A 26326-nucleotide genomic window follows, 5' to 3' on the forward strand; every position below is an offset into this window, starting at 1 on the left:
GTAAAATAAACTCGTTACATGTAAATAAAAATAACGTTTGTAATGAAAACTATATTTTTTTAAATTGAGTGAGAAGAGTGGTGTTGCTTTACGTTTTTGCAAATCTCTTATGTCTGCTTTAATAGAAGACAGCTGGATTCTCGTATCTCCTTTGGCATTCAGTCCACTGAGAGACCATGTCATTGTAGCTCTGGGGGACCCTACCACACACTCATGACAGAATGAAATGGGAGCAAGCAAATGGCATCTTCTTAGCATTATGAGAATAATTTGACCTCGATAGCCCCCTGAAGGGTTTCAGAGACCCCGTCCACACTCGGAGAACAGCTGCAGGAAGTATACCATTTAGAACAAACTGTTGATAGTACTACAAAATATATATTTTCTTGACTGTCCTGACTTTGCCTCGGTGAATGGCAGATGTTGGGAGACACACACTTGTAGGTGTTCTTTGGGTGGTTGGTCAACTAATACTCATCAGTTCTAATCAGACGACTGTTGAATTCATTATGGGTTGATTGCTTTTGCTTTTTCTGCTTCTTGGAATTTTATCTGCATAGATCTACTTTAATCTTAATGTAGTTTATCCCAGGTGATCATATGATGATCTGGGTTAAATGCATTTTGTCTGTATAATAGAAGGGATTATTCCTTTGGGGGAGGTTTTTTTCTTTGGGTGATATTCATCCTAAATGGTATTCTTTGGTTCTTTCCTTGCTGAAACTTCTTCTGAACCTCTGTTTCTTTGCTTCGCTAGTACGCTGGGGAGGAGGAGGAGGAAGGGAGCGGCAGCAGTGAAGGATTTGACCCCCCTGCCACTGATGGGCAGTTCTCTGGGGCCCGGAGTCAGCTGCGCCGCCCCCAGTATCGCCCTCAGTACCGGCGGCGGTTCCCGCCTTACCACGTGGGACAGACCTTTGACCGCCGCTCACGGGTCTTTCCCCATCCCAACAGAATGCAGGTAAAAGTGCACCTGGGACTTCTCTTCAGCAGTCCTCACCCCTCCATCCTTCCTCTGCCTCCTCTTCTTCCTCCTCCTCCAACACCAGCTGCCGGAAATAAAACCTTGCTTGTGGCTTCTCGATGGTACAAAAAGCTGAGGCAAGGCCTGTAGCCTGCTTTCTCAGAGCATTCATTCATTCTAGTAACATTTCTAAAAGCACAACCACATGAGCCATGCCTGTAATTGAGGACCCAGGTGGATAGGGTACAGTTTCTAGTTTATGGAAGGATAAAGAAAAGGAAGTCGAGATAGTATGCATAAGAGCTTAAACTCTGAAGTCGGGCAGGCCAGGATTTGAATCTTGTCTCTGCTGTATTTTATTGGTGAGCTTTTGAGAAAACTGAGCTTTAGAGAGATTCACTTGTCCATGCATTGAATGGGGATAATAATGTATGTTCATCATGGGTTGTGATGATTAAATCAAAGGTAAAGACTTCAGCACAGTGCCTCAGATAGCTAACATCTAATAAGTCCTTAATTTAGATGTGATAGTGTGGATTATTAAGAAAAGCTACCACAGAGTGGAGATTGTTGATTATTGATTGATTCTCCTTTTTTACTGCAAAATATTGACATAGCTATTGTGAGGCTGACCTTATACCAAATTTGCAGTCCTCAGAAACTTGGGAAATAGGATAGGGCATAATTTTTGTTATCACTAGTGACAAATTTTTCTTCTTAGTGTCCTTGGTTTTTGTTTTTTTGTTTTTCCACTGAGTGTTTTGACTGAACATTATGTTCAGTCTGTTCTTTGCTATCCTATCATGCATGACTGTGTTCTTTCTACATTGCTTCTTGTTTTTTCCCTTACACTCTTTAACAGCTGTCCCTGACAAATGTGCTAAAAATAACGAGTAGACTTACGTATATGGAGCGATTGGGTACATGCGGCATAGTTAGTAGATTTCTTTAGGGCAGCACTTCCGGGCTTCTAGGAAATGAGAAGGGGAAGAGCCAGTGAAAGGGTAACATACATTTATTTTCCGTATGGTAGTACCTCCTTCCTGAAATAATCATTCTTAGTATTTAGCATATACACATGTTATATTTTTTGAGAACATGCTGATTATTTTCCACATGGTTTGAAATGAAGTATGTTTCACCATAGGAACTGAAGGTGATTCTTTACTGCCGTGTAGAACATCATTTGCAGAAGCTGGTTGGAAACAAGTTTTTAAAAAAATGTGCTTATTCTGATAACTGCATTTAGTTGTTTTAACTTGGGCTGAATTTACTACCCATTTCGTATCTGAAATAAAAGCTGTCTTAAATTCTTTTAACAGTTTTCCCTTAGACTCTTTCTGACACATACCACATTTGGATGTTCAGTGAGTAAGAGGTCTGTTTAAGCTAACCAACAGCAGCAAGTGAAAATCCCTAACTTCTTCCATATACCTAGGCTACCTCAAGGCTGTCAGTGTAATGGCTTAAGAGTAGAGAGGTCTCTAGGATGGTAAAAATTATTGAGGTCAAATAGAAGAGTCTGCCAACATTTTCTATATATAAAAGTATGAAATTTATTGGACCCAGGAAAAAAATGATACTGTACAGGCCAATACTATGTCCCTTATGTAACATGGACATAATATAGCATGATCAGTGACCAAATGACTTCCATTTTTTAAAGATAATAATTCTATGTATTTGAAAATTAAGTAGAATTGGTTACTGAGATGATATCAACCCTTTGTAGTCTTGGAGAAAAATATTATGATAGAGGAAAGGGAGCAACATTGTGTGGCATCTGCCAAGTGGCAGATGTTTGAAATCAGTTCTTATTCAGTGTTCCCTACAGCTTTATAAAGTTCACAGTGGTTTCCTTGTTGTTGTTGTTGTTGTTACAGATGAAGAGATTTGAGTATTTAAAAAAAGCAGCAACTTATCACCTAAGGTTACCTGGGCAAGAAGTGGTAGAGACTGAGTTAAACTCAGTCTGTCTGCCAGTGCTCCTCCCGTTCTGTCATTCTAGTAAACTCCTATTCTTTATATATGTTAATTGCTGTTTCTATCTCGTGTGTGTGTGTGTGTGTGTGTGTGTGTCTGTGTGTGTGTGTCTGTGTGTGTGTGTCTGTGTGTGTAAAAATCAAAGTTCCTGAGGAAGAAGCAGCTTTGCTTGTTCAGAGAACTAAATGAAAGCTCACGTGGTGGGGATGGTACGAGTGGGAGGAGAGGGGTAGGAGGTGAGATTCGGGTGATACCTTAGGGCAGACCAAGCATGCCTGGTGGGCTGTGATGAGGACTAGCGGCATACTCTAAATGTGATAAAAAGCCGGTGAAGGAATGTAAACAAAGAAGAAACATATTTAAGAGACCATTAACTGTTCATAGAAGCTGGACTGTAGGAGGCAACAAATAGGGAGGCCAGCTGCTATAATTTTTCTCTGGAGAGATGGTCATGGCATGGATTAGAGTGCTGGCAGAGGTGTGATAAGTGGTCAGATTTAGAAAATGTTTTAAACATAAAATTGACTGCATATGTTGCTGGAGTGAATGTGTGTTATGAGGAGTAAGGTAACCTGTGGTTTTTTATTTAAACAAACAGGAAGACTGAAAAAAGAGCAGGTTTGGGGGAGACGTGGAAATCATTTGGAGGGCTTTTTTCCACATTAAATTGTACCTCCAAGTGTAGATGTCAAGTAGGCAGTCAAGAGGTAGAAAGTGGCTTGAGTTAGGAAGTTGTCACTTTGGATAAGGTGGTTGACAGAGTCTTTGGTGCTGTATTTGAGAAGAGACCTAGGTGAAGCAAGGGAGAAAGTCATCCAGATACGGGGAAGGGTGTACGTGGCAGAGGGAACAGAACTGCAAAGGCCAAAGAGAGCCTGAAGGGGAGAAATGAGACTGTCGATATAACTTTGGAGTCATAGAAACATGTTTAAAGGCATGGGTAGGATTAGACTTAATTATAAAATGCGTATAGGTAGAAAATTGATCCTGGGACTGAGTTCTGGGGCACACCAACAGTTATAGATTAGGAAGATGAAGAGCCCAGCAACGACCATGACAAGGAACAGATAGGGAGAATGTTTTTCAAGAAGGAAATACTGTGCTAAATGCTGTTGATAGACGGAGGAATTTGGGTTGAAAATTGATAACTGGGTTTGGTAACTTGGAGGTTAGTGGTATGGTGAGGACAAAAATCAGATTAGAATGAATTTAAGAGCGAGCCAATGGGGAGGAAGAAGAGGTGTTCTCTTTTCCTTTGAGGAGGTTTCTGTGGTGGTGGTGGTGATGGGTTTCCTTGAGTGTGTGTGTGTGTATTTGTAAAGGCGCTCAAAAGAAATGGGGCAGTATCTGGAGGAGGATATGGGGTCAGGGCAAGGTTTTGGTTCGATTTGACTTTGTTTTTACATTGAGTGAGCTCTCTCCTGGCTTTCCTTACCCCTTGCCTCACCGACAACTTACTCCTAATGCCATTAGATGGGCAGATCAAATGCCACACACACACACACACACACACACACACACACACACACACACACGTGTAACTTACAGTGTGTGTATGCACATACATATTTGTGTGTGTGTGCGCGCGTGTGCGTGCGTGTGTGCTTGTTCCTTATTTCTACTGAAATGGCCTGAGATCAGTGACACCTTGGTAGCATTGAGGTTTCAAATATCATTCTCCCATCAAAGGAAGCTCTTTGGGAGAACTAGCTGATTTCAGAGCTGGGCCAGAGAAAGTACAATGTGAGCCTGGAACATCTTGTTGTGCCAGGAAGCCAGGAAGTGCTCAGGGAATGTTGGAGACATGTCAAAGGGACATAGGCCAGCTTGAAAGGGCTCCCACTGGCCGGTAATGATAGTAACAGATTATAGCTCATTGAATAAAATAGAAAACCATGAATCTATACAAGTATAAATAAATAAATGAATATATGGAGAATTTTCTGAGGAATGAAATATTTACAGACTTTGAAAGTACTTCTTCACAAAATCCTCATTAATTGCAAAGGGGAAACAAGTAAACCTATGGCAGACGAGCCTTGGCAGATACCACCTTGTCTATTCCTCAACACACATTTTGTCAGTAACGGGACAAATGGAAACCATACTCCATCTGACAGGGTGCAGTGCCACTTTTGTGGCTTCCCTGCCAAAGATGCATAAACTAAATCACGGGAAACACCGAAACCTACACGGAGAGGTATTTTACAAACTGTCTGGTCTGTAATCTTTAAAAGTGTCAAGGTGATGAAAACCAAGTCAAGACTGAAGAAGTGTGCCAGACAGAGAGACAGCTAAATTCAGTGTGTGGTTTTAAGTGGGTCTTTTTGCTGTAAAGGACATTATTGGGACAACTGGTGAAACTTGAATGGGGTTAGAGGATTAGATTCTATACTTTCGACTTTCTTGTAAGTTTGTTCCAAAATAAAATAATGGAAAACAGTGGGTGCTGTTTCAGCATGTTTATATACCTGGGTGGAAATGCTGGAATAGAGAAGGGAGAACATCCACAGTGAAGGAGAGAAGAAGGGATACAGAGTTCTAGGCAAGAGAGGGCTTGGCTTTGGATATGAACTTGGAGCGCTTATCCAGTGGAATGAGAAGAAAACGAATACAAATGTAGGTAGCTTGGTAGATTTGATAGTGAAAGAATGTAGAAATTATTTTCTGATTGCTTCTGTTTTCTTAGTGCATATGGAGAAGGGATATTAGTTTCGAGGAAAAAAAGGTTGAGATGTGGCTATATTGTAAAGAATTTCACAGATTGTTGGTGGGATTTTTTTTGTTGTTGTTAGCTTTAAGTTCTTTCTTCCCCTCTAAGTTCTACAGTAAAATTATTTTATTCCCCTAGCTTAACATAAATTTATCAAGAGAGTGTATTTTATGTTTTAAAATGTTGTACTTAAATAGTGCAAATAGATACAAGGGAGAAATTGTGAAAGGAAGAAATCAGAGATGAAGTCATGGTTAAGTGGTGTGGGAGAGGCTTTGAATGTAGAAACCATTCATGATATTGAAGGTTTACCCAATTTGTAGAATTGGCGGGTTTGAATTTGTAAAGATTGAAAAGATTCTCATTGCTCAATGTGGTATATCATTCCATTTCCTGTTACACTTTGGGTTGTCAAGAGATGAATGGAGCACTTTAATAAAAAGTTAAATTAATACTGTAAAATAAAATTAGGTGTTTTAGGATAAGGCTGCTCTAGTGGGAGTGAGTTTTTCTTTCTTTCCTATCATTTGTAGAGATCTGATTAATATAGTTCCCTGTTATAGTTGAGAGTTCCCAGCTTTGCAAGGATGCCTTTTATTTTTTTACTTTTCAAAAAAAAAAAAAATTCTGAATGCAGCTGTGTGTTCTGTGTCTCATATTCTGTAGCATGACACTCATTATCAGCTCTTTTGCCTTCTAGGCTGGTGAGATTGGAGAGATGAAGGATGGAGTCCCGGAGGGACAACTTCAGGGACCGGTTCATCGAAATCCAACTTACCGTCCAAGGTACCGTAGGTATGCAGCATTTTCCACTAACTCATGACTGGCTAAAGGACCTGAGTGAAAGTAGAATGGATGAGGATATTGTGGGTCTGCTTTGTGGACTTAACACACATTAGAAGATGTGGCTGCTTTAACTGTATGTCCAAGTTTTGGGGGGACTCTGCAGTCTATGTTTTCAGATGGCCTTGTGACATTTCCCCCTATTTAAACAATTAGAATTTTTAGTTATCCTGGCAGCAAAGCATTATTTATATTTGATAACTTCCACATGATATACATTAATACTTATTTTTTACTATATTTAATGAAATAAACTGAAATTAATTGATGAGTAATTTGATGGTAGTGCTACAAATGGAGGAAGAATTGAGTGCCAGAAAGTAATTGGGAGACTGAATATTATGTAATCGAGCCAGTCTAGCATAAGGATTAAAACAGGCTGCAGATCAAATTATCTGTGTTTAAATTCCCACCCTGCAATTAGAGCTGTATCTTCTCTGGCAAGTTTCTGGACTCTCTAACACTTAGTCACCAGGTCAATAAAATGGACATTAAGGAATATTCTGTAATTGTCAGCAGGCTTAAATGTATAATGCATCTAAGATAATTAGTATGGTGCCTATAATAAGTCCTCAATAAAGAGTAGATATTATTACTACCCATGATGTTAATATCAGTGAGGGAGCGGGTTACTTGATTTGTGCTTTCATCCCTGTGAAGACTGCAAATTGGGCTAGACTCCCTAAGGTCCTTTTTCAGCTTTTTATGTTATAAGCCTTCTTGTTCATGTACCCTATGCTTGAGGATAAGTGGGGAAAACAACAGCTTCATTCCTGAATGACATTTATACTCCCTTAAACTTTGGCAGTATGGGTTTATTACAAGGAGAGTAAGTGTGGTATTTGGGGAAAGGATTTGTACCATTCTACATCCTATTTTCCTCACAAGATTCATTCCAGTTTTAGACATAATCACTCTAATGACTAATTTCTAAGAACTTGCTAATAAAAGAGGCTTCATAGAAATGTCATAATGAAAATAGAGAGGCGACAGGACCATATGTGAATCCCAGGTCTGTCAATTCCTAGCGGTGTGATCTTGGGAAAGTTATATTTGACCTTTTTTTACTTATAAAAGCAGCAATCCTATATATAAGGTTCAACCAGATACAAACCCTTTCTAAACCTCTTGGTTTTCTCACTATAAATCTAACTCTGAGAATTGGCATTGAAATTAAATCCTTAACATGAAAACACAGCAGTACAGCTTCTGGCTGGTTTTCTTCCCATGTTTAATCCCCTTAGTTTCCACTAAACTGTGTTCATGGAGGGCAGATAGAGAACAAATAGCAGACCACCACTGCTTTTATTTTCCTATCCTCGGTGCTTAGCTAAGTGCCTGGTAGGAACATAGTATGTATTCAGTATGTGTTTATTCATGACAAGTAGGTATTCAGGTGAAGGAGCAAGATTATGGAAAAACAGGTTGTTCTCACCAGAACTTTGTTTCATATGCATTAGCCTGTGCAGAATTCTAGCAATAAGTACCAGTCACTTTACTTTTTAATCTTTAAAAATGAATAAAACGTATGTTCTTGAGGACCCCTGTCCTGTTGCACTTGTTCTCTTTTTTTGTGCTCTGTGCTCTAGGGGACCTCCTCGCCCACGTCCTGCCCCAGCTGTGGGAGAGGCTGAAGATAAAGAGAATCAACAAGCAGCCAATGGTCCAAACCAGCCATCTGCTCGCCGTGGGTACCGGCGCCCCTACAACTATCGGCGGCGTCCCCGTCCTCCTAATGCTCCTGCACAAGATGGCAAAGAGGTAGGTCCAGCCAGAGTGGCTGTTGCCAGAGCATCCTTAGGTCACGTCCAGCTTTAGTCCTCTAGTTTATTCTGAGTGGTTTAGTCATCTGATAACTGACACTTATATATTGGGTCGTTGGGAAAGTCATGACGCATTTTTGCATTGAAAAACATAGAAAAATATGTCATGACTTTCCTGACAACCCAATATAATACAGAGGGTGCCAAAAAAATGTATACACATTTTAAGAAAGAAAAAAAACTGTATGAAAATTGTAATACTCAATATGTACTTATAACAAAAGATGACTACAAGTCACATTTGACTTTTGCAATTAAAAGAGGTGCTCAAAGTGGTTACCATCAGCGTCCAGACACTTCTGATTACGGCAAACTACTGCTTGAGCAACGTTTTCCAAAGCGTTCCATCCCTGGTATAAATATGTATCTTTATATAAAAACAAAATGTTACTTATTATGACACTAATATATATTTTACACATAACATTTTATATATTACATATAGACTATATATTTTTATATGTATTTATATGTATATTAACATTTTGCTCAAGATCCATGTATATATAGAGAGTATGCTCTGCGGAAACCCAAACCAAATATTTGAATTCAACTAAATTAACATTCTCTGAAAGAAGTATCCATACCAGTGGGGATTCAGAGCTAAAATGTTTAGGGCTGTCCAAACAAAGAACAGCATTTACCGACAGAAACTTGCCTCTAAGGCGTGTGGAAGGTAATTGTATATCATGGACTTTTTGTTTGTTACGGAGCATCTTGCTGTTGAGTTGTCATTTGGAAGCCATTCTTCTGCGGTACTGAGTTTTGACTTATACTTGAGAGTAGTTAAAATTTTGCACAATGATTTGCCTTCATAAGCAGGAAGATTCCAACTTTTGAGACTGTTAGTTTTGAACTTTCTACTTTCACCTGAATTGATTCATTTCTGGTTTGTGGTTTTGTTTTGTGTTTTTAGACCAAGGCAGGCGAAGTGCCATCTGAGAACCCTGCTCCAGCCACCGAGCAGAGCAGTGCTGAGTAACAACAGGCTCCCCAGGCACCTTCACCATCAGTAGGTGAGAGCTTGGGCAGCCCAGGCTTCAATTGGTATTTTCTTTTAAATATCATTGATGTTCAACAATGGCATAATCAGTCTAAACTAGTCATCTGGGCGATTCCCTCCTCTCCATTGGGATTCTGAAGAAAGAATTTGGGTGGTAAAGTATCTCTGGGAGTGACCTTATTTTGCTAGGCTATGGGGGGGGGGGCGTGAACATTTAGACAGAGTTAATGAGAGTCACATTATTTTTTCTAGACCAGGGGTCGGCAAACTGCAGCTTGCGAGCCACATGCAGCTCTTTAAAAATTTTATAAATGAAACTAGGATAGTTTTATTTTCAGTTTCAGTTTCACTTCAGAGCCGCATGTGGCTTGTGAGCTGCAGTGTGCTGACCCCTGGTGGCTCTTCATCTCAAAAGTTTGCCATCCCCTGTTCTACACAGACAGTTTTTAACCATTACAGTATTAGTATGGTATACCATGTGAGGAAATGTTTGAAAGTTTGACTTTTGTGACACCTAGTGGCCACTTTGGTAATTTTAAAGTACCTGACAAGGCCTCGTTTTAATAACAGGAGACGACTGATCTATAGAGTAAACTAGAATGGTTTTTTCTTTTGTTTTCCCTTTGATAACCAATATTTTTTATTTGGAGGCAGTGCAGTATAATGTGTGCTAGCCAAGCGGTTTTTATATCCAGTCCAGGATCTACTACTCATTTGCTAGGTGATCTTGAGCAGTTTAATTATCCTCAGGAATGTCTGCTGCTGGTAAAATGGGGATACTAACCAGGCTTGCCCACCGAGGTTGTTGCAGATTTAGGGAGATAACGCTAGACAGGGCATGGTTTTCATATAACCTCTTCATAAAGGTTAGCTTGTTGTCTTTATTGTGGTTTTACTGTTATGTACTGACCTGGTTTTTAAAAATATTTTATGAAAAAGTAAGAGTTTCCATTGGATTACTGTATAGTGTACAAATCTGTGGAAGCGTTATACATGTGTAGATTTTGTTTAGAGCTTTTAAAATGCTGTTTTTTGAATTGCATTGAAAAACCAATCATTTTTGTCTTTTACTCTTAGTCATTTTGTCACTCATTATAAGTTTGATTATAATTTTTTCCAGGTGACCTAAAGAATTTAATGACCATTCAAAAAATAAAGCAAAAAGCACACCACGACCTTATCAACACCAAAGAAACATCGAAGCAATAAAGTGGAAGACTGATAACCAAGATGTGGACATTGGAATGTTTACTGTTATTCTTGACGAAACAATTAGAAAAGGAGGATGTCAGCCCATTTTTCCAGCATTTTTTCCGGAAATGCCTGCACAGAAGACAAGAGAGCAACCTCCCCAGTTTCAGCAACCACTAGGTTTATTTTTTTCCCCTGGTTTTTCCTGTTTTGGTAATATGAATTGAAAGAAGAAATATTAATACCACATGGGGTGAACCCCTACCAAAGAAATCTGAAATATATAGTAAATGCTTGTTTTTCCTTTTCTGTTCATTTTGGATGCTGGTGCTAAACTTCCAAGTGTCGTGATTTAAAAAGAAATTTTATGGCCTTCTTATTTATTTCTAGGATGAGGGGAGGGTAACATTTTGCTTTCCTATGTGACTCTCTTTGAAAATGTGCGGTATGAAGTTCATCAAAAATAAAATTTTTACCCTTGAAAGGAAAAGATGTATCACTGGAGTATGTCTTATCTTTTAGTACATGTTTTGTGTTTTTGCCCCCACTTCATTCACACGACTTAGTAGTAAACTCAAACCCAAAAGTAGAGGTGCGTTAGTGCTACTTAATAAATGCAGGCATCTGAGTTTGAGATAGTAGAAAATGGGGTGCCTTTTGGAGTGTGCGGCTGGGAAGGAGCAAGTGCGTGTCTGAGTTTGGCCGTCGGCGTGCTTCGTTTGGTCCTCTGTACCTTGTGAGTAGTCTTCCTTGAGGTGACTGGATGGCATTTAGGTCCACAGCTTCCTAGAGTTCGAACATCCTTGAACTTCCAACCAGAGGTGGTATTGTATGTTTACATGTGTGTCTTTCAGAAAGAGGAAGGGGGCTCTTTTTGTAACCATACTGCAAATTTCTTCCCACGGGGAGTCTTGGGGCCCTAGGTTGGGAAACGGCAGCACATGTCAGTACTGCATGGCTGCCTCTCAGATCCACCGCACCTTTCAAATTATCACTTCAGTACATATTGACCCTAGGTCGGTGCCAAGCACCATTCTAGTGGCTAGGAGAGAACAAACAAAAGACTGTAGTCCCAGTGAGCTTATATTTTAGTGAGTGAATGTAGAGAATAAGCAAATATGTAAGCAAATGTGAAATTGAATGTCAGATGGCAATAAATGTTAGAAGGGAAACTAAAACATTGTAGAGATTGGCATGATTGCAGGAGGTGCGCTTAGTTTAACTTGAGTTGGGGGGAGGGCTCTCCTTTTAGACCAGCCGTTCTTAGCCTGTGGGCGCCGCCCTTCACAGGGGCCGCCCCGTGCTCGGACGTGGGCGTGTCTGCATGTGGGCCTGGAGGCGGATAGAGGAGCAATGTCTCCGTTCCTAAGACCATCGAAAATATGTGTTTTCCGATGGTCTTAGGCGACCCCTGTGAAAGGTTGAGAACCGCTGTTTTACATGATAAGAGAATATGTAAATGGAGTCCTGAAGTGGAAGATCAATAACCACTTGAATATCTGGAGAACATTCCAGGCAGGGGGAACAGATGCAAAGACTCTAAGAAGGAGGGACCGTACTTGGCCTGTTTAAGAAACGGCAAGCAGGGGCAAGTGGATTGTCCAAGAATCTTGTATTGACTTGCAAGTTTAAAAGAAACCAAAGCTGGTAATATACACAAGGTAAAAATATTCAAAGGTATGAAGTCTTCTATAAAAAAATTCTGGTTAGCATGTTTCTAAAATACATGTTTCAGATATTCTATGTTCATGAGTGTGTGTGTATAATAGCAAAATGATATAAATTTGGGGAGAGGGAAAGGGTTTTAATTGTGGTTACCTAACAAGTTAACTAGATATACCTGTTTTTAAAATTCTATGGGTAATGTCACTATACTGTCCAGCCAGTTCTCTCTCTTCTAATTTTCTGCTCTTGCTTATTTTAAAGCAATTTGATTAAGGAGTATTTCAAACATTGTTTAACTATCTTAAAAAAACATGCCATACGTTTTTATTTATTTATTTTTTGTTTATTTTTATAGCTGAGCCATCCTGCCACCTGTTGGCAGCTCAGCGGCTGCTCAGCTCGGGCTGGACTCAAACTGCTGTTGCTCAGAGCTCAAACTCTTGAGCGAGCTCTTAACCAACTGAGCCACTAGGCCGGCTCGCTATACACTTTTTGACACTTGAGATTTATTATGTTCCCCACCAAGTATTTTTACCGTTGTTCCATTATCAGTGTGTGTAGAGTCCTCTCATCATTTGTGCTGGTTGTGTAACATTATATAGCTTTCCATAATTTTGTCAGTCCTCTATTATTGAATATTGAGGGTTTTTAAAAATTGCTGTTATAAACACTTTATCTCATAATTCCAACACCCTTACCGCTAAATACCATTTGTCTGTTTCAGGGTTACAGCTATTTTATTTCTAGGGGAAAAATGTAGCAGTGCAGAGCTGGGAAAAATAATCTTAATTTCTGCAAGGATGAGACTTCAGCTTTGTCATTTTCCCAGGGTTTCATCAGACAGACTAGCTCCAGAATCACCCAGATTTTCAGAATAGGGATGCAGTACAATAAAAAACCACACGGTCTTCACAATATCTGTTTTCTGTGCCTCATAAAGCTGTTGCAGGGATCAAACAAGGTGATGAAACTGAAAGCATGTTGAGACAAGTTTAAGACCATCACTTTTTTTCGATCTTCCCATATTTGACATGTGCCAGGTACTTTGCTAGGGTCTAGATATAGTGATCAGTTGTGGTCTCTGCCCTAAGGGAAAAACAGAGCCTAATAGAAGAAACAAGCTTTAATGACAACAACTCTGGGTGCTGAGAAGACAGGACAGTCTGTAGATGATTTGAAGTGAAGATCAGGGAACACTTCCTGGAGGCGAGGTGACTCCTAAAGAACCAGGAGGAATTAATTATTAGGTAAGTGAGGAGGAGAAGGTACATTTAGCGTGGGAAACAGCATGTAAATGCTTATGGGGTGAGAGGCCTTAGGACTTCTTGTTTTTTTGTTGTAGGGAATATGAATAGTGTGACTGGAAGAGACTGAGAGATTAAAAGAAAGGTGTTTATGGAGATGTGCAATCAGAGATTTCACTCCGCAATAACTTGAAACATTTTAAGTGGGAGGTATTACATGGTTAAGACTTGCGTGTAGAATAGGTCATTCTGACAGCAATATGCAAGATTGGAGGGAGGGAAAGACGGGAGGGAGAAAAGGGAAGAAACAGGAGTGGAGCATATAGCACGTCCCAAAACATCACACAGTTTTTCCCCATGGAGCGTATGTTCTTTACCAGAATAAAAGTGGTTGGCAAGTGAGATTTCTTTTATGGTTTACTGATCTCTTACTATTTGCAGAAAACGGGTAGTACAAAGAGGTATGAAACATGGACCTTATACTAAAAATTCTTCTAGGTAATGTGTGGTAAGCAGAATAATGGCTCCCCAAAGAACGCACACCCTAATTGTCAGAACCTGTCACCATGTTACCTTACATAGCAAAAGAGACTTGACTGATGTGACTAAAGTTATGGAGCTTTAAGTGGGAAATTATCCTGTGGGCCCAATCTAATAATCACAAGTCCTTAAAAGGGGAGAAACTTTCCCAGCTGTGGCCAGAGAAAGGCAGATATGACAATGGCAGAGAAACACACATGCAGTGTGAGAAGGTCTAGACTGGCCATTGCTGGCTTTGAAGATGGAGAAAGGTGTTCACGAGCCAAGGAGTGTGGAAGGCCTGTAGAAGCTGGAAAAAACTAGGGGACAGATTCTCCCCAAAGCCTCTGGAAAGAGCCCCGCCAGCACCTTGATTTTTCTCCCAGAGAGACCCATGTTGGACTTCTAGCCTACGAAACTGTAAGGTAATAATTTCATATTGTTTAAACCACCAAGTTTGTGGTAATTTGTTACATCAGCAACAGAAAACCAATACACAATCTAAAAAGAAACAATATATACATGGAAAGTTAAAATACCCGTAATCAACATTCCTAAGGACATACCAAGCTGGGGTAAACATGGGGATCCCCTGAGAATGATAGTCTATGTCAACTTGTCTCTCTGCCTTTAGTTGGTTGCAGAACCTCTGGTTTATCTTAACCCTTTCCTCAGCTGTCCCTGGGAGTCCTCAAGCTAGTAGAATACCTCATAAATTTTCACCCACTGTCCCAAACCCCAGCTCCTACACAGAGTCCTCCATTTTCCTACCCTGGCCTCGATTCCCTCTGCTGATGTCTCCTATTCTCTCAGTGTCTGAGAAGCCCCAGCCAGGTGCTGGGCATTGCTGCTCACTATGTACAGCTCCATGACGGTTGCTTTTTCCCTGTGCCCTGCAAGCCTTGCAGGTAGGCCTCAGCATCCCGTGAAGCCCTCGCCGTCCCCCTTTGGTGAAGCTGGGCTGTGTTTTCACATCAAGTGGGAAGAATCTGCTTCCCTTTTGCATGAAATTCCTTTGAAACATTTACAAAGCAATGCCACGAAGGTCTAATACAGGTTTTCATTTTTGTGTGTGTGAAATAACTCTACCGATTGTGTTTCGTCTCCTTTCCCTAGGACTCCGTTATAAATCATGAGGCTTGGGCCAAAGGCCTTTAGGAGACAGACACGATGCCGAACACCATGCAATTCTTATTATTGGGCAAGGCCTTCACCCTCTGACTCCGTTTTTCCTGGTAAAATGATTTCCCTGGGATTTCTCCATGCCTCATGTAAATAGATTTCAGGCATGTCCAGTCCGCCAGACTTCAAGCTGTGATCCCTCACAACTGCAGAGTTGTACAAGAGAATATACACTAAATAGCCTGTGAGTGGATGGCTGTTATAGGAGCTTAGAGGAGAGCAGGATCTAGTGAAGTTTGTGCGGAGGAAGCTGCAGAGAGAAGAGATCCCCAGTGTATGTTCCAGTGTGACTTCCTGTACTGTTCAGAACTCAACATGAGCAGAGCAGAGAATGAACACTCAATAAATGTTTACTGAGTTAATACTGGTGCAGAAATAACCGTCTGATAGGGATGGTGAGACTGAAGTATTGCTGAAAAGGAGTCAGAGGGCCGGAAATTTGAGATTGAGGTAACAACTGAAATTATAAGGGAATGAACACTTGGAGAGAAAAGAGAAATAACAGATTTCTAACCACTTTATGCATCAGTATAATGTGTGGGACCTCCTGTTTATATCTTCTGTTTAACTAGCACTCTGTCTAGTTTGTACTTAGGGTTTCTGTGTCTGGGCATTGCTATTTCCAGGGTTTTCCCTGTCTCAGAAATTTTAAAAAGTCATCATTTGTTTGAGTTGATCAATAAAATTGGAGAGTAAATTTTGTTTCTCTCTCTTGATATAGATCTAGACATAGTTATAGATCTAGATATTTAGGTGCTTAGGTCCTAGAGGCTGTAACTTCTATCATAATGGCTTCTTGACAATACAAGATTTTTTTTAGAAGTTTTTATTGGGGAACAGTGCGTTTTTCCAGGACCCATCAGCTCCAAGCCAAGTAGTTGTCTTCAATCTAGTTGTGGAGGGCGCAACTCCTTAACCCATGAGGGAATCGAACCGGCAACCTTGGTGCTATGAGCCTGCGCTCTAACCACCTGAGCTGACTGGCTGCCCCAACAATACAAGATTTTCGAAGAGAATTCTGTATGTTAGGATGAGTATCTAGCAATATGCTAGGGCACTTAGGAATTACTGTAAGCGACTCTTTGCTCTGAAGGAGATTAGGATGCTTGAGGAAGTATGAGTAAGAGATTACATAATAGGGAGCTCAGATCAGTTCATTTGGCCTTGATTGATTATTACATAAAGGGTGGAAAGAACAGTTGACTGATGAGACTTCATCCTTTTAAAAATAATGAGATAAAATTGATATAACAAAATTCACCATTAACCATTTTTAAATGTACCATTCAGTGATATTTAGTACAGTTCATCCAATTTTAAAAGCCCCGACGGAAATCAAAATCTCAATGGAGAGGACTAGGAAATGGAAATACCTCATTCTCTAACTACTCCACATTACAGGGCACCCAAACTTACCCTGCAGTAATGGGTGCCCCTCTCTGCTTGGCATGCAGAACAAATTGGTCACCTATTCAAGTTATCGACAACCTATATTACTTTAATTGAACGTCTTTTAGGTGTTAATATCTAATTTGAAATTCCTTCAGCTGTGCATTTTTTTCCTTAGTCTTTCCTGTGTAAATTCCATGTGGGCAGGTAACATCAGCTACCTCGTTCTCCTCAGCCCCCCTAGAGGAGAGTCCTCTCCCTACATATAGTATTTAGAAAGCATATGCTAATGACTGGTGGTTACCTAGTTCTGGGATTTTTATTTTCACTTATTCCTTACGATTCCCTCATGTCACAGCAGTGGTCAATACTACGTGGTGCACGCAGCAGCAGCTTGGGGTTGTGATGGTCCCTGGAGGGGACTAATCAAGCTAAACGTCAAATCCTGACCATTTTGAGCTCCAGGGAAGGCACCTGCTGTGGGGTCGAACCTGAGGTGGCGCTGTTGCACTTTATCATGGCTTTCCATTTTCATCTGGACTGAAGTCTCTTTTATACCTGCGCATCTACCAGAGAAGGAAGTGAATACGTAGATCAGCAACAAGTCCGGCTTTTACAGTTTCATCAGAGGTTTCCGGCTGCCTTGTGTGTGGTGAGCCCCGAAAACCCCAGTGTCCGCAGACTTCCCTTTGTGGGGAACCCGCCCAAACTCCATCCTCTGCTGGCAGCCACGCCCCATGGTAGGAAGGAGGGCCTGAAAAGCATTTCCTTGAGGCTGGCACACCTTGCCCTACCCAAACCGGTCTTTTTTTTTTTTTTTTCCCTGTCTGGCTGGACCAGTTCCATCTGAAACCAGAGTGACCCAGAGGAGGGACAAGGTAGGGAATAGGGGGTTGGGGGTAGGAAGAGTGGGTGGGGGAAGCAGCGATGCAACTAGGAGTGGACTTGGGCGTTTGGGAAGAAAAAGGGGGAGAAGGGCCGAGAGGGGGATGGCTGTGAGCAGCTGTTGTGTTTCACGTGGACAAACAATCACCCGATGAATGAATCTGGATCTCTCTGGAATAAGCATCTTGTCGGTTTTGGCTTCTATGGTTTCATGACAAGAGACGGAACTTGCCTCAGTAATGTTGGCAAAGAGCAGCAGCTTCCAGAAAGCCTAGTGAGGAGGGGCCTCTGTGTATTCCTGGAGGGGGGGAGGGGCAGTGGGGAGAGGGGCGGGTAGAAACAAGAAGGGGACAGGAATTGCTTGTCACAGGGCCACACAGTCATTTAGATGTGTGGCCTTGGGCTCGCTGCTCCCGGCTTCAGCTGTCTCACCCGCAAGGCAGAGCTGTGATACCTGCTATAACCTTGGTTCAAAACTACAGTGTGATGTGCTGCTCCTTGTCGACCGAATTTGTTTTCTCCTAATCTGTCTTTTTCTGTCTCTTTCCTGTTTCACTATCAATCCCTCAGTCTCCACCCCATTTTGTCTCCCTTTCATTTCTGTGCTTGTGGCCTTCTTCTCTTAGGAGTCCTTTCCCCATCTGCGTTTCTCTTCCATTTCAGACCAAGCTTTCTTCCCACTAAGTGAGAGCCATCAGTCTCTGTGGAGATAAAAGCTACTGTAATGTGCAGCACTCCCACACTGACATCAACTGGAAACAGCTCTGTGCTGCCCACTTCCTTTACCCTCCTCAGCACACCAGGCTCTGCTCACAGCCAGCTAGGGGCCATCCAGGTCCTTCAGTGAGACATGACACAGTATTTGCTTCAGTGAGAACCATATACTGTCTTTCTTCAGTGCCTTCATCACAGTGTTAGTGTGCTAGGGCTACCCTAACAAAGTACCACAAATTGAGTGGCTTAGACAAGAGAAATGTTTTCTTTCACAGTTCTGGAGGCTGGGAAGTCCAAAATCAAGGTGTTGGCGGGGTTGGTTCTTTCTGAGGCTGTGAGGGAAGCATCTGTCCCAGGAGTCTCCCTCGGCTACTTTATGTTCATATGGCCTCCTCCCTGCATCTGTGTCTGTCTTGAAAGTTCCCCTTTTTAAGGACACCATTGATATTGGATTAGGGCCCACCCTAATGACCTTGTAATTGGATTACCTCCATTAAGTCCTGATTTCCAAATAAGGTCACATTCTGAGGTACTGGGAGCCAGGACTTCCAACATAGGAATTTTGGGGCAGCACACTTCAACCCATAAAAATGACTAGCGCTTTAATTATGCACACGCTCAAAGTTAGTTGAGCAGCACATCTATTTCAGTTGTCTCCTGCAGAAATTGTGTTTCCCCACCTTTCCTAACCCCTCACAACCAGCTCCCCTAAGCTCTGGGAGTTATGAGATTCTCCATCTCTGTTTTATTTTAACCCAAGGGCGTTATGTTCCTATTGTTGTGGTAACAAATTACTACAAACTTGGTGGCTTCAAACAACACAGATTTTTATCTGTCAGTTCTGGAGGTCAGACATTTGACATGGGTGGGCAGATCTGTGTTCCTTTTGGAGGCTCAAGGGGATAATGTTTCCTTGCCTTTCCTCCCTGCTAGAGACTGTTTGCGTTCCTTGGCGCATGACTCCCTTCCTCATTTTTAAAGCCACATCAAGTCTTGCTCACATCCCATATGCCAACACTGGCCCTTCTGCCCACTTCTTCCACATTTCAGGGTCCCTGTGACAACATTTGATTCACTGGATAGTCCAGGATACCTTTCCTATTTTAAGGTCAGCTGAGAACTTCCATCTGCAATCTTAATTCCCCTTTCGTGGTTTAACACTATTGAAAACTAACATATTCATAGTTCTGGAGATTTGGACCCAGACATCTTTGGGGGCCCATTATCTGCCTGCCACGCTGAGTTTTCAGTGACTGGGTTTTGTTTATTGGGTTTGTTGTTTTGTTTTCACTCTGAAGGATCAATGTTTTGTTTGCTATGTGTAGTAAAAAAAACCTTCATATCCCTTTTCATAGAGAACAGCAGCGTCCTGCCTAGTGATAGAGCTAAAAATGTTTCCCCACTGAGCAGAAACCTGGGTGCCATGATACTTCCCATATAATACTGCTAAAAATTACTCCCCATCCCCACTTATACTTTAACATTACAGTTTAATCCTTTATACCCAATTAATTTGTGTGGGTTATTGTCCTAAAAAAATTTATTTCAGATCCAATGCCATTTTTAAGGGTGAATTTAGCTATTTATTTATTGAATCAGTATATGAATCCTGATGTGTACCAGCTAGCACTAGTCTAGGTGCTAGGGCCACAGCAATGAAAATGAATACGCGATGAAGAAAATAGCCAAAGTCCCTAAAGTCTTGTTCTCATGAAGGTTTCACGCTTTATCTTCTAACTCTTGTCATTTCATTTTTGTCCTCGTCACCAGCCGAGGTTCAGGGGTCTTAGTTTCCCAACCTGCCTTCTGACTTTAAATGTATCAACTGCTCTGTGTCTATTTCTTGGCTCATAAAGGATGTAAAGAAGCTGATTGTGCCCTGAAGGCAATTACTGTCTAGCTGGGAAGAAACAGATAATAATAAGCAAACTGATTAAGTACTGAATAAATAGATTATGTATTCAGTGTTCTGTACTAGAAAATCATTTCTTCGACACGGTTTCTAATGGGGGGAATGAAAGCAGAAGGGAACGAATGCACACAAAGAAAAAGCAGCTCATTGCACAGACACCAGTGTGGAGTGGAAAGGGTCCTGTCCTGAGTCCAGGCACCCAAAATCTGTTTTAAGCTCTGGCCCTGGTTTTGTGATCAAAGAGACCAATGCACTTACCTCAGCATCCTTAGTTATTTTATTATTTTATTTTTTTCTTAGAAAATAAAGGGTTGAGGTAGCCTAGGAAATCTCAGGGGATTCTTCCCGGCTTAAAAAAATAAGTCTTTTATTTTTTAACGTCTCATAATTTCTCTGAGTTTCCTGAACAGAAGAATAATGAGGAGATAGGGTAGAGTTTAGCCGTGTCTGGAGAAGGAAAGGAGAATGGGGCTGGAGGGGAGAGTTCCTGTCCACCCCTCGATTTCAGCTTCTTTTCCTGAAGTGACTCTTACCCACTCAGCTCACGTGACCATCTTCACTGCTTGCCCCTCTCTGTCACTCCAGCTGAACGGGGCAGGGTAGATTCCAGTTTTATCATGTTGTGAATACCTCTCCCCAAGGGCGAGTCTTCAGAGAACTGAAGGATTCCCTGATGCTTGTGCTTTGGATAGCCCTTGTGGGCCTCAGGTGTATCCCAGCTTCTAAGCATTGTCGGCTCCCCCCACCACTCAAACTGTTTTCTCATGTATAGTAAATAATAAGTCTTCTTGGCACTGCAGTAGCAAGGAATATTGACAACCAATCCTAACAATTGCCATGGTTGAAGCAACTTGGAAGGTAGTGATTGCATTTTTCAGGCCTACACTTTTATTCTTCTATGGACTAAAATACTGGCAAGAATTATAAATAAGAAGGAGTCTTGTTTTAATATTTCCTTCTACAGCAGTTAATATCTTATAGATTCAGCCATCATAAACTGTCCCATCTTTAGACATTTCACAGGGGTTCTTAAAGTTGTCAGGTAACAAAATACATCGAAATATGGTGCTGTTTCTAGAACATTGACCTAAATTAAAATGATTATATGTATATAATTCTAGGTTATGTGATTATACAAATTGTAGCAGATGCTAAAGTTTAAAGAAAAAAGTGTGTCTCAAAATGTACATTGTGGCAATAGTAATATCTCAATAATACACATATAATACTCACTTTTTTATTTTTTAAAGATTTTATTGGGGAATTGGGGATGGGGAACAGCCAAGTTGCTGTCTTTCAGTCTTAGTTGTGGAGGGCGCAGCTAGCTCAGCTCCAAGTCCAGTCGCCATCTGGCCGCCCATCGGCAGCTCACGGCTGCTCAGCTCAAGGTGCCCTGTTCAATCTTAGTTGTGGGTGAGTGTAGCCCACCATCCCATGCAGGAGTCAAACTGGCAACCTTGCTGCTAAGAGCACGTGCTCTCACCAGCTCAGCGGCAGCTCAGCTTGGGTGCAGCTCACGGCCCATGTGGGAATCGAACTGGCGACCCTGTTGCTCAGTGCTCGTGCTCTTAACCAACTCGGCCGGCCCAATACTCACATTTATAAGCCAGGTAGTTTTCTGGAGAAAGCTTCAGAATTATTAGCTTTTGTCTTGTAATCCGTTGTTGAATGATTTAACCAGATGTACCATATATCATTGGGTAAATGCAGGGTGTTGTGTTGGGCTACTCCAGGAGACACTGTTTATGTTATATTCATATTATGCTAGCACGTGAATGATGAAAAATATTTGCCAAAGATAGTCATTTGCAGTTAGAAGATGATCCTAAGTACTTTCTTTTTTTTCCTGAGAATAATCAGCTATCAGGACCAATTGTATGTTGAAGCCACCCCTAGTTGGTGTCATTAGAGTCAACTTCTCCAAAGCCCTTGTTAAGTCAGAAGGGACTGAATGGGCCTAGACAGAGAAAGCTGCTCTTGACCTTGCCTCCATGCTCTACGACGCTCCTTCAGCCTGGGCCCAAATCTAGTGCTGCCTTTGGCCAGTGAGAGGCTACAGCAGTAGGAAAGGACTTGCCTATCTGAGTAGTAGAAGTGATAGGCTGGGCTTTTGGTGCAAGGAAGGAGGACAAGGGCTCAGGGAATGCTGAAAATCTATCTTGACTGCCTTGTTTTCCATCAGATTTATAAGCAGATTCCACAGATGCCCCGCCTCCTACTTCTGTGGTCTCTCAATACCTGACCCCTTTAGCATCCCTGGGGGCTGATGTCTTAGTACGAGTCAAAGTGGGTTCTGATGGAGGCAGAAGAAAGAAGCGGAGTAGTCACTAGGATATCCTCAAAGCCCCACAGTTGTACAGTGAAAATACAACCGGAGTGTAAAATCTCTAGTCTTCAACCTTGGACATATATGGGGTAGATTTCCAGAGGCTTGTCCAGATACAAAAGCCTGGCAGGCAGAAGAAACTATGAAAGTATATGCATATTACAAATTCCAAGAACTAGGATCTTCCTCCTCATCCTCATCCCTACAGAGCTTAACGGAGTAAAAGGAGATCAGCTATCCAGTCAGCCTCATGAATGGTGGAAAATTGTAGTGAAGGAGCACGAGAAGGAGATGCGAGACACACAATACTAGTCGTAGCTTAAGTGCTAAGAAGCTGTTGGAAGATGCCTAAATTCTGTGACTCAGTTTCCTCATCAGTGAGTTATGGCGTAAGTTTTTTGGCTTTTTTTTCAAAGGGCTCTCTGGCTGTACACATTTGGAATTCTATGGCATCTGTAGAGCTCACATTGCATTTCATAGTGTGCTTGTCAGGCAGAATAAGAAATGGAGGGCCGGGTTGCTGTTTGTATTGTTTCTATAGCAGGGAGGTATGGCTACAGGGGCACAGAAGATACGGCTACTTCATTTACAGTGTGGGAAGAAAATGGCTTTTTGACATTGAGAGTTGAACTTGCTGTCTTTGCATTTCTTCTTGAAGCCCAAGCAGCTCCCATAATTCCAAATTACCTTGATTTCACTCCCTATCTTTCATGTACTCACCTGTGTTCCATTCTTAGGATGGTCTAATAATGGATTTATGATCAGCAGTCCCACATCTGATTGATCTCTGATTTATTTTCTGACCCTGGGCAAGTTACCTTTTCTCTTAGATCTTAATTTCCACATGCATTATGAAGTTGTTGAAACAGCCATGGAATATTCTGAAGTGGCTTTCTCTTATAAAGTTGAACGTATAATTCAATTTTTCAGAATTAGGCAAAAAGAAATGTAGATAAACCAAATGTGATTTTTTTTTTTTAATTTTTTTAGCTGAGCCATCCTGCTACCTGTTGGCAGCTCAGCGGCTGCTCAGCTCGGGCTGGACTCGAGCCGCTGTTGCTCAGAGCTCAAACTCTTGAGCGAGCTCTTAACCAACTGAGCCACTCGGCCAGCCCCCAAATGTGATTTTGTAATTATCTATGATATGAATCACCTCCCCTTCACCACCACACTTATCTTTCTAAGTATGTTCTTCTTGGGCTGATATTAAAATTGATTAGTTTTAATTCACTGAGTTAACATTGACTGGGAAACAGGCAAGCTGACTTAAAAACAAAAGTACAAGTGTGGTTATCTACAAACAGATCAGCAATAAAGATTTGAGAGTCTTAGCAAGGCCACAGGTTGTGGTTTATAGATATTCAGATAGTGTGTGATGAAACGGCTCACAAAAAGTTCAGTGAACCCTGGGTAAAAGTCTCTGTGCTAGATGGAAACCCCAGTATCTTCATACCTGACTTACAGGGCTCAGCAGCCATGTTGGGGGTTGTAACTTTGTGGCTTTTATTTAAACCTCAATCAAACATATTTTGGGTGCCCAGAGAACAGCGGTCTCTGTGGGTTAGATATGTAGAAGCATTTATATTGATAGGGATTTAGAGATGTGATGCTTTGGATATTCTCTCTAGTTCCACTAATTTCACAGGCAACCTGAGAAATTTAGACCAAGTCAGAGCTGCCAAAGAAAATAACGTGGGTTCTGACACTCAGAGCTACAGACTGTGGTGCTCTATAGTCTCTGTACTTAACGAGATAGGGACAGGATCAGCAGTGGCCTTACTTATGCCGTGGTACTAGATATATAGATATTAATAGCGTGTCTGGCCATCCTTTAGGAGGTATGTATTTTCCGACCTTTCTAGAACTGATATTCTTAGAGACAGACAGTCTGTGGTATCACCGTATCATACAAAAATTTTTGCTTAACCTAGAGGCTATGGAACTGTAAATATTATCAACAACAACAATAGTACTGAGACTGAAGTACACTGCAACTACAAATATTTGAAAGAAATTAAAGAAAATATAAATAAATGGAAAGACATCCTGTTTTCTTAGGTAGGAAGATAATACTGTTAAGATGGCAATACTCCCCAAATTGATACACACACACACACACACACACACACACACACACACACACACACACATATGTAAAGTCCAGGTGGCTTTTTTTCCCCCAGAAATAGTTAAGCTGATTCTAAAATTAATATAGGAATACAGGGGACTTTGAATATTTAAAACAATCTTCAACAAGAGAACAAAGTTAGAAGACTCGTACTGAATGATTTTAAAACTTACTATAGAGCTACACAATTAAAACTACTATTGGCATAAAGATAGACATATAGACCAATAAAATAGAATTGAGAGTCCTGAAATAAACCCATATGCCTATGATCATTTAATTTTTGACAGAGTGCCAAAGCAATTCATTAGGGGAAGAGTCTTTTTAACAAATTGTGCTAGAACCACTGAATATCAACATGAAAAAGAATGAAGTGGAACCCTTACCTCACATCATGTGCAGAAAATAACTACAAATGGATCAAAGACCTTAATGTAAGAACTAAAACTATAAAATTCTTAGAAAAAAAATAGATGTTAATCTTTGTGATTTTGGATTAGGCAATATTTTCTTAGCTGTAATACCAAGGGCACAAGCAACCAAAAAAAACCCCAAAAAAGATAATTGAACTTCATCAAAATTAGAAATTATTGTGCTTTAAATAACACTATCAAAAGTGAAAAATAACACAAAATGGGAGAAATATTACAAATCATGTATCACATAATAGTTTAGCATTCAGAATACATAAAGCAGATTTATAACTCAATAATAAAAGACAAACAGCCCAATTAAAAAATGGGTAAAGGATTTGAATAGACATTTCTCCAAAGAAGATATACAAATGGCCAATGAGCACCTGAAAAGATGCTCAGTATTATTAATCACCTGGGAAATGCAAATCAAAACCACAATGAAATACCCATGTCACATCAGTTAGGGAGGCTACCGTAAAAAAGACAAAAAACAAGTGTTAGCAAGAATCAGTAGTGGATATGGTGAAACTGGTCCCCTTAGAAATTGCTGGTGAGAATGTAAAATAGTGCAGTCACTTTGGAAAATAGGTGACAGTTCCTCAAATTTATACATTACAATATGACTCAGCAATTCTATTCCTAGGTATATACCCATGAGAAATAAAAACATATATCCACACAAAAACTTAGGAATGTTCTTACCTGTGTTATTCATAATAGTGAAAAAGTAGCAACTATCCCAGTGTCTATTACTTGATAAATGAATAAACAAAAAGTGATATATCCATAAAATAGAATCTTATTTAGCCACAAAAAGGAATGAAATACTGATTTATGGTATTGGGTTGTCAGAAAAGTCATGATGTATTTTTTCTATGTTTTTCGTTGCAAAAATGCGTCATGACTTTTCCGACAACCCAATACAATATGAATGTGAGTGTTAATTTTATGTGTCCATTTGACTGGGCTAAGTGATGCCCCGATAGCTGATGAAACATTATTTCTGGGTGTGTCTGAGGATGTTTCTGGAAAAGATTAGCATTTGAATAAGTAGACGGAGTAAAGGAGGTCTGCCCTCACCAGTGTGAGTGGGCCATTAATCTGTTGAAGGCCCAAATAGAACAAAATGGTGAAGGAAGGATAAATTCTGTCTCTCTTTTTGAGCTGTGACATCCCGCTTTTCTTGCCCTCTGACTTTGGAGCTTCTGGTTCTCTGGTCTTTGAACTCGAGGACTTAAACAGTGGCCCCTGGTTCTCAGGCCTTCTTCAGCCTCGGACTGAATTATAACACCTGCTTTCCTGGTTCTACAGCTGGCGGATGGCAGATTGTGGGACATCTTAGCCCCTGTAAGCTCACGAGCCAATTCCTATAATTTCTCTCTCCCTCTCTCTCTCTCTCTCTGTCTTTCTCTCTCTGTCTCTCTCT

At 40.9% G+C, this 26326-nt stretch overlaps 2 protein-coding genes across 6 annotated transcripts in view; both read left to right on the plus strand.

The window, feature by feature from the left end:
- Nucleotides 1-11016, plus strand: part of YBX3 (Y-box binding protein 3) — a 22993-nt gene extending 11977 nt beyond the window's left edge. Inside the window, exons 6-10 of one of the 4 annotated variants that reach the window (XM_019633579.1) lie at nt 758-961; nt 6361-6455; nt 8093-8264; nt 9243-9338; nt 10450-11016. In XM_019633579.1, coding sequence (XP_019489124.1) covers nt 758-961; nt 6361-6455; nt 8093-8264; nt 9243-9308 — 537 coding nt within the window. In that variant the 3' untranslated portion in view covers nt 9309-9338; nt 10450-11016. Of the gene's footprint in view, nt 1-757; nt 962-6360; nt 6456-8092; nt 8265-9242; nt 9343-10449 lie in introns of all 4 variants that reach the window. The other 3 variants (XM_019633580.1, XM_019633578.1, XM_019633581.1) reach the window with 3 other exon arrangements.
- Nucleotides 11017-17204: 6188 nt separating this feature from the next.
- STYK1 (serine/threonine/tyrosine kinase 1) overlaps nt 17205-26326 on the plus strand; it is a 34143-nt gene continuing 25021 nt past the window's right edge. The window contains exon 1 of one of the 2 annotated variants that reach the window (XM_019633587.1): nt 17205-17397. The gene's annotated coding sequence lies outside the window, so the exon portion shown is untranslated. The remainder of the gene's footprint in view (nt 17398-26326) is intronic. The other variant, XM_019633586.1, reaches the window with a different exon arrangement.

Source organism: Hipposideros armiger, unplaced genomic scaffold (genome assembly GCF_001890085.2).
Source record: "Hipposideros armiger isolate ML-2016 unplaced genomic scaffold, ASM189008v1 scaffold_1345, whole genome shotgun sequence".
Classification (NCBI taxonomy): Eukaryota; Metazoa; Chordata; class Mammalia; order Chiroptera; family Hipposideridae; genus Hipposideros; species Hipposideros armiger.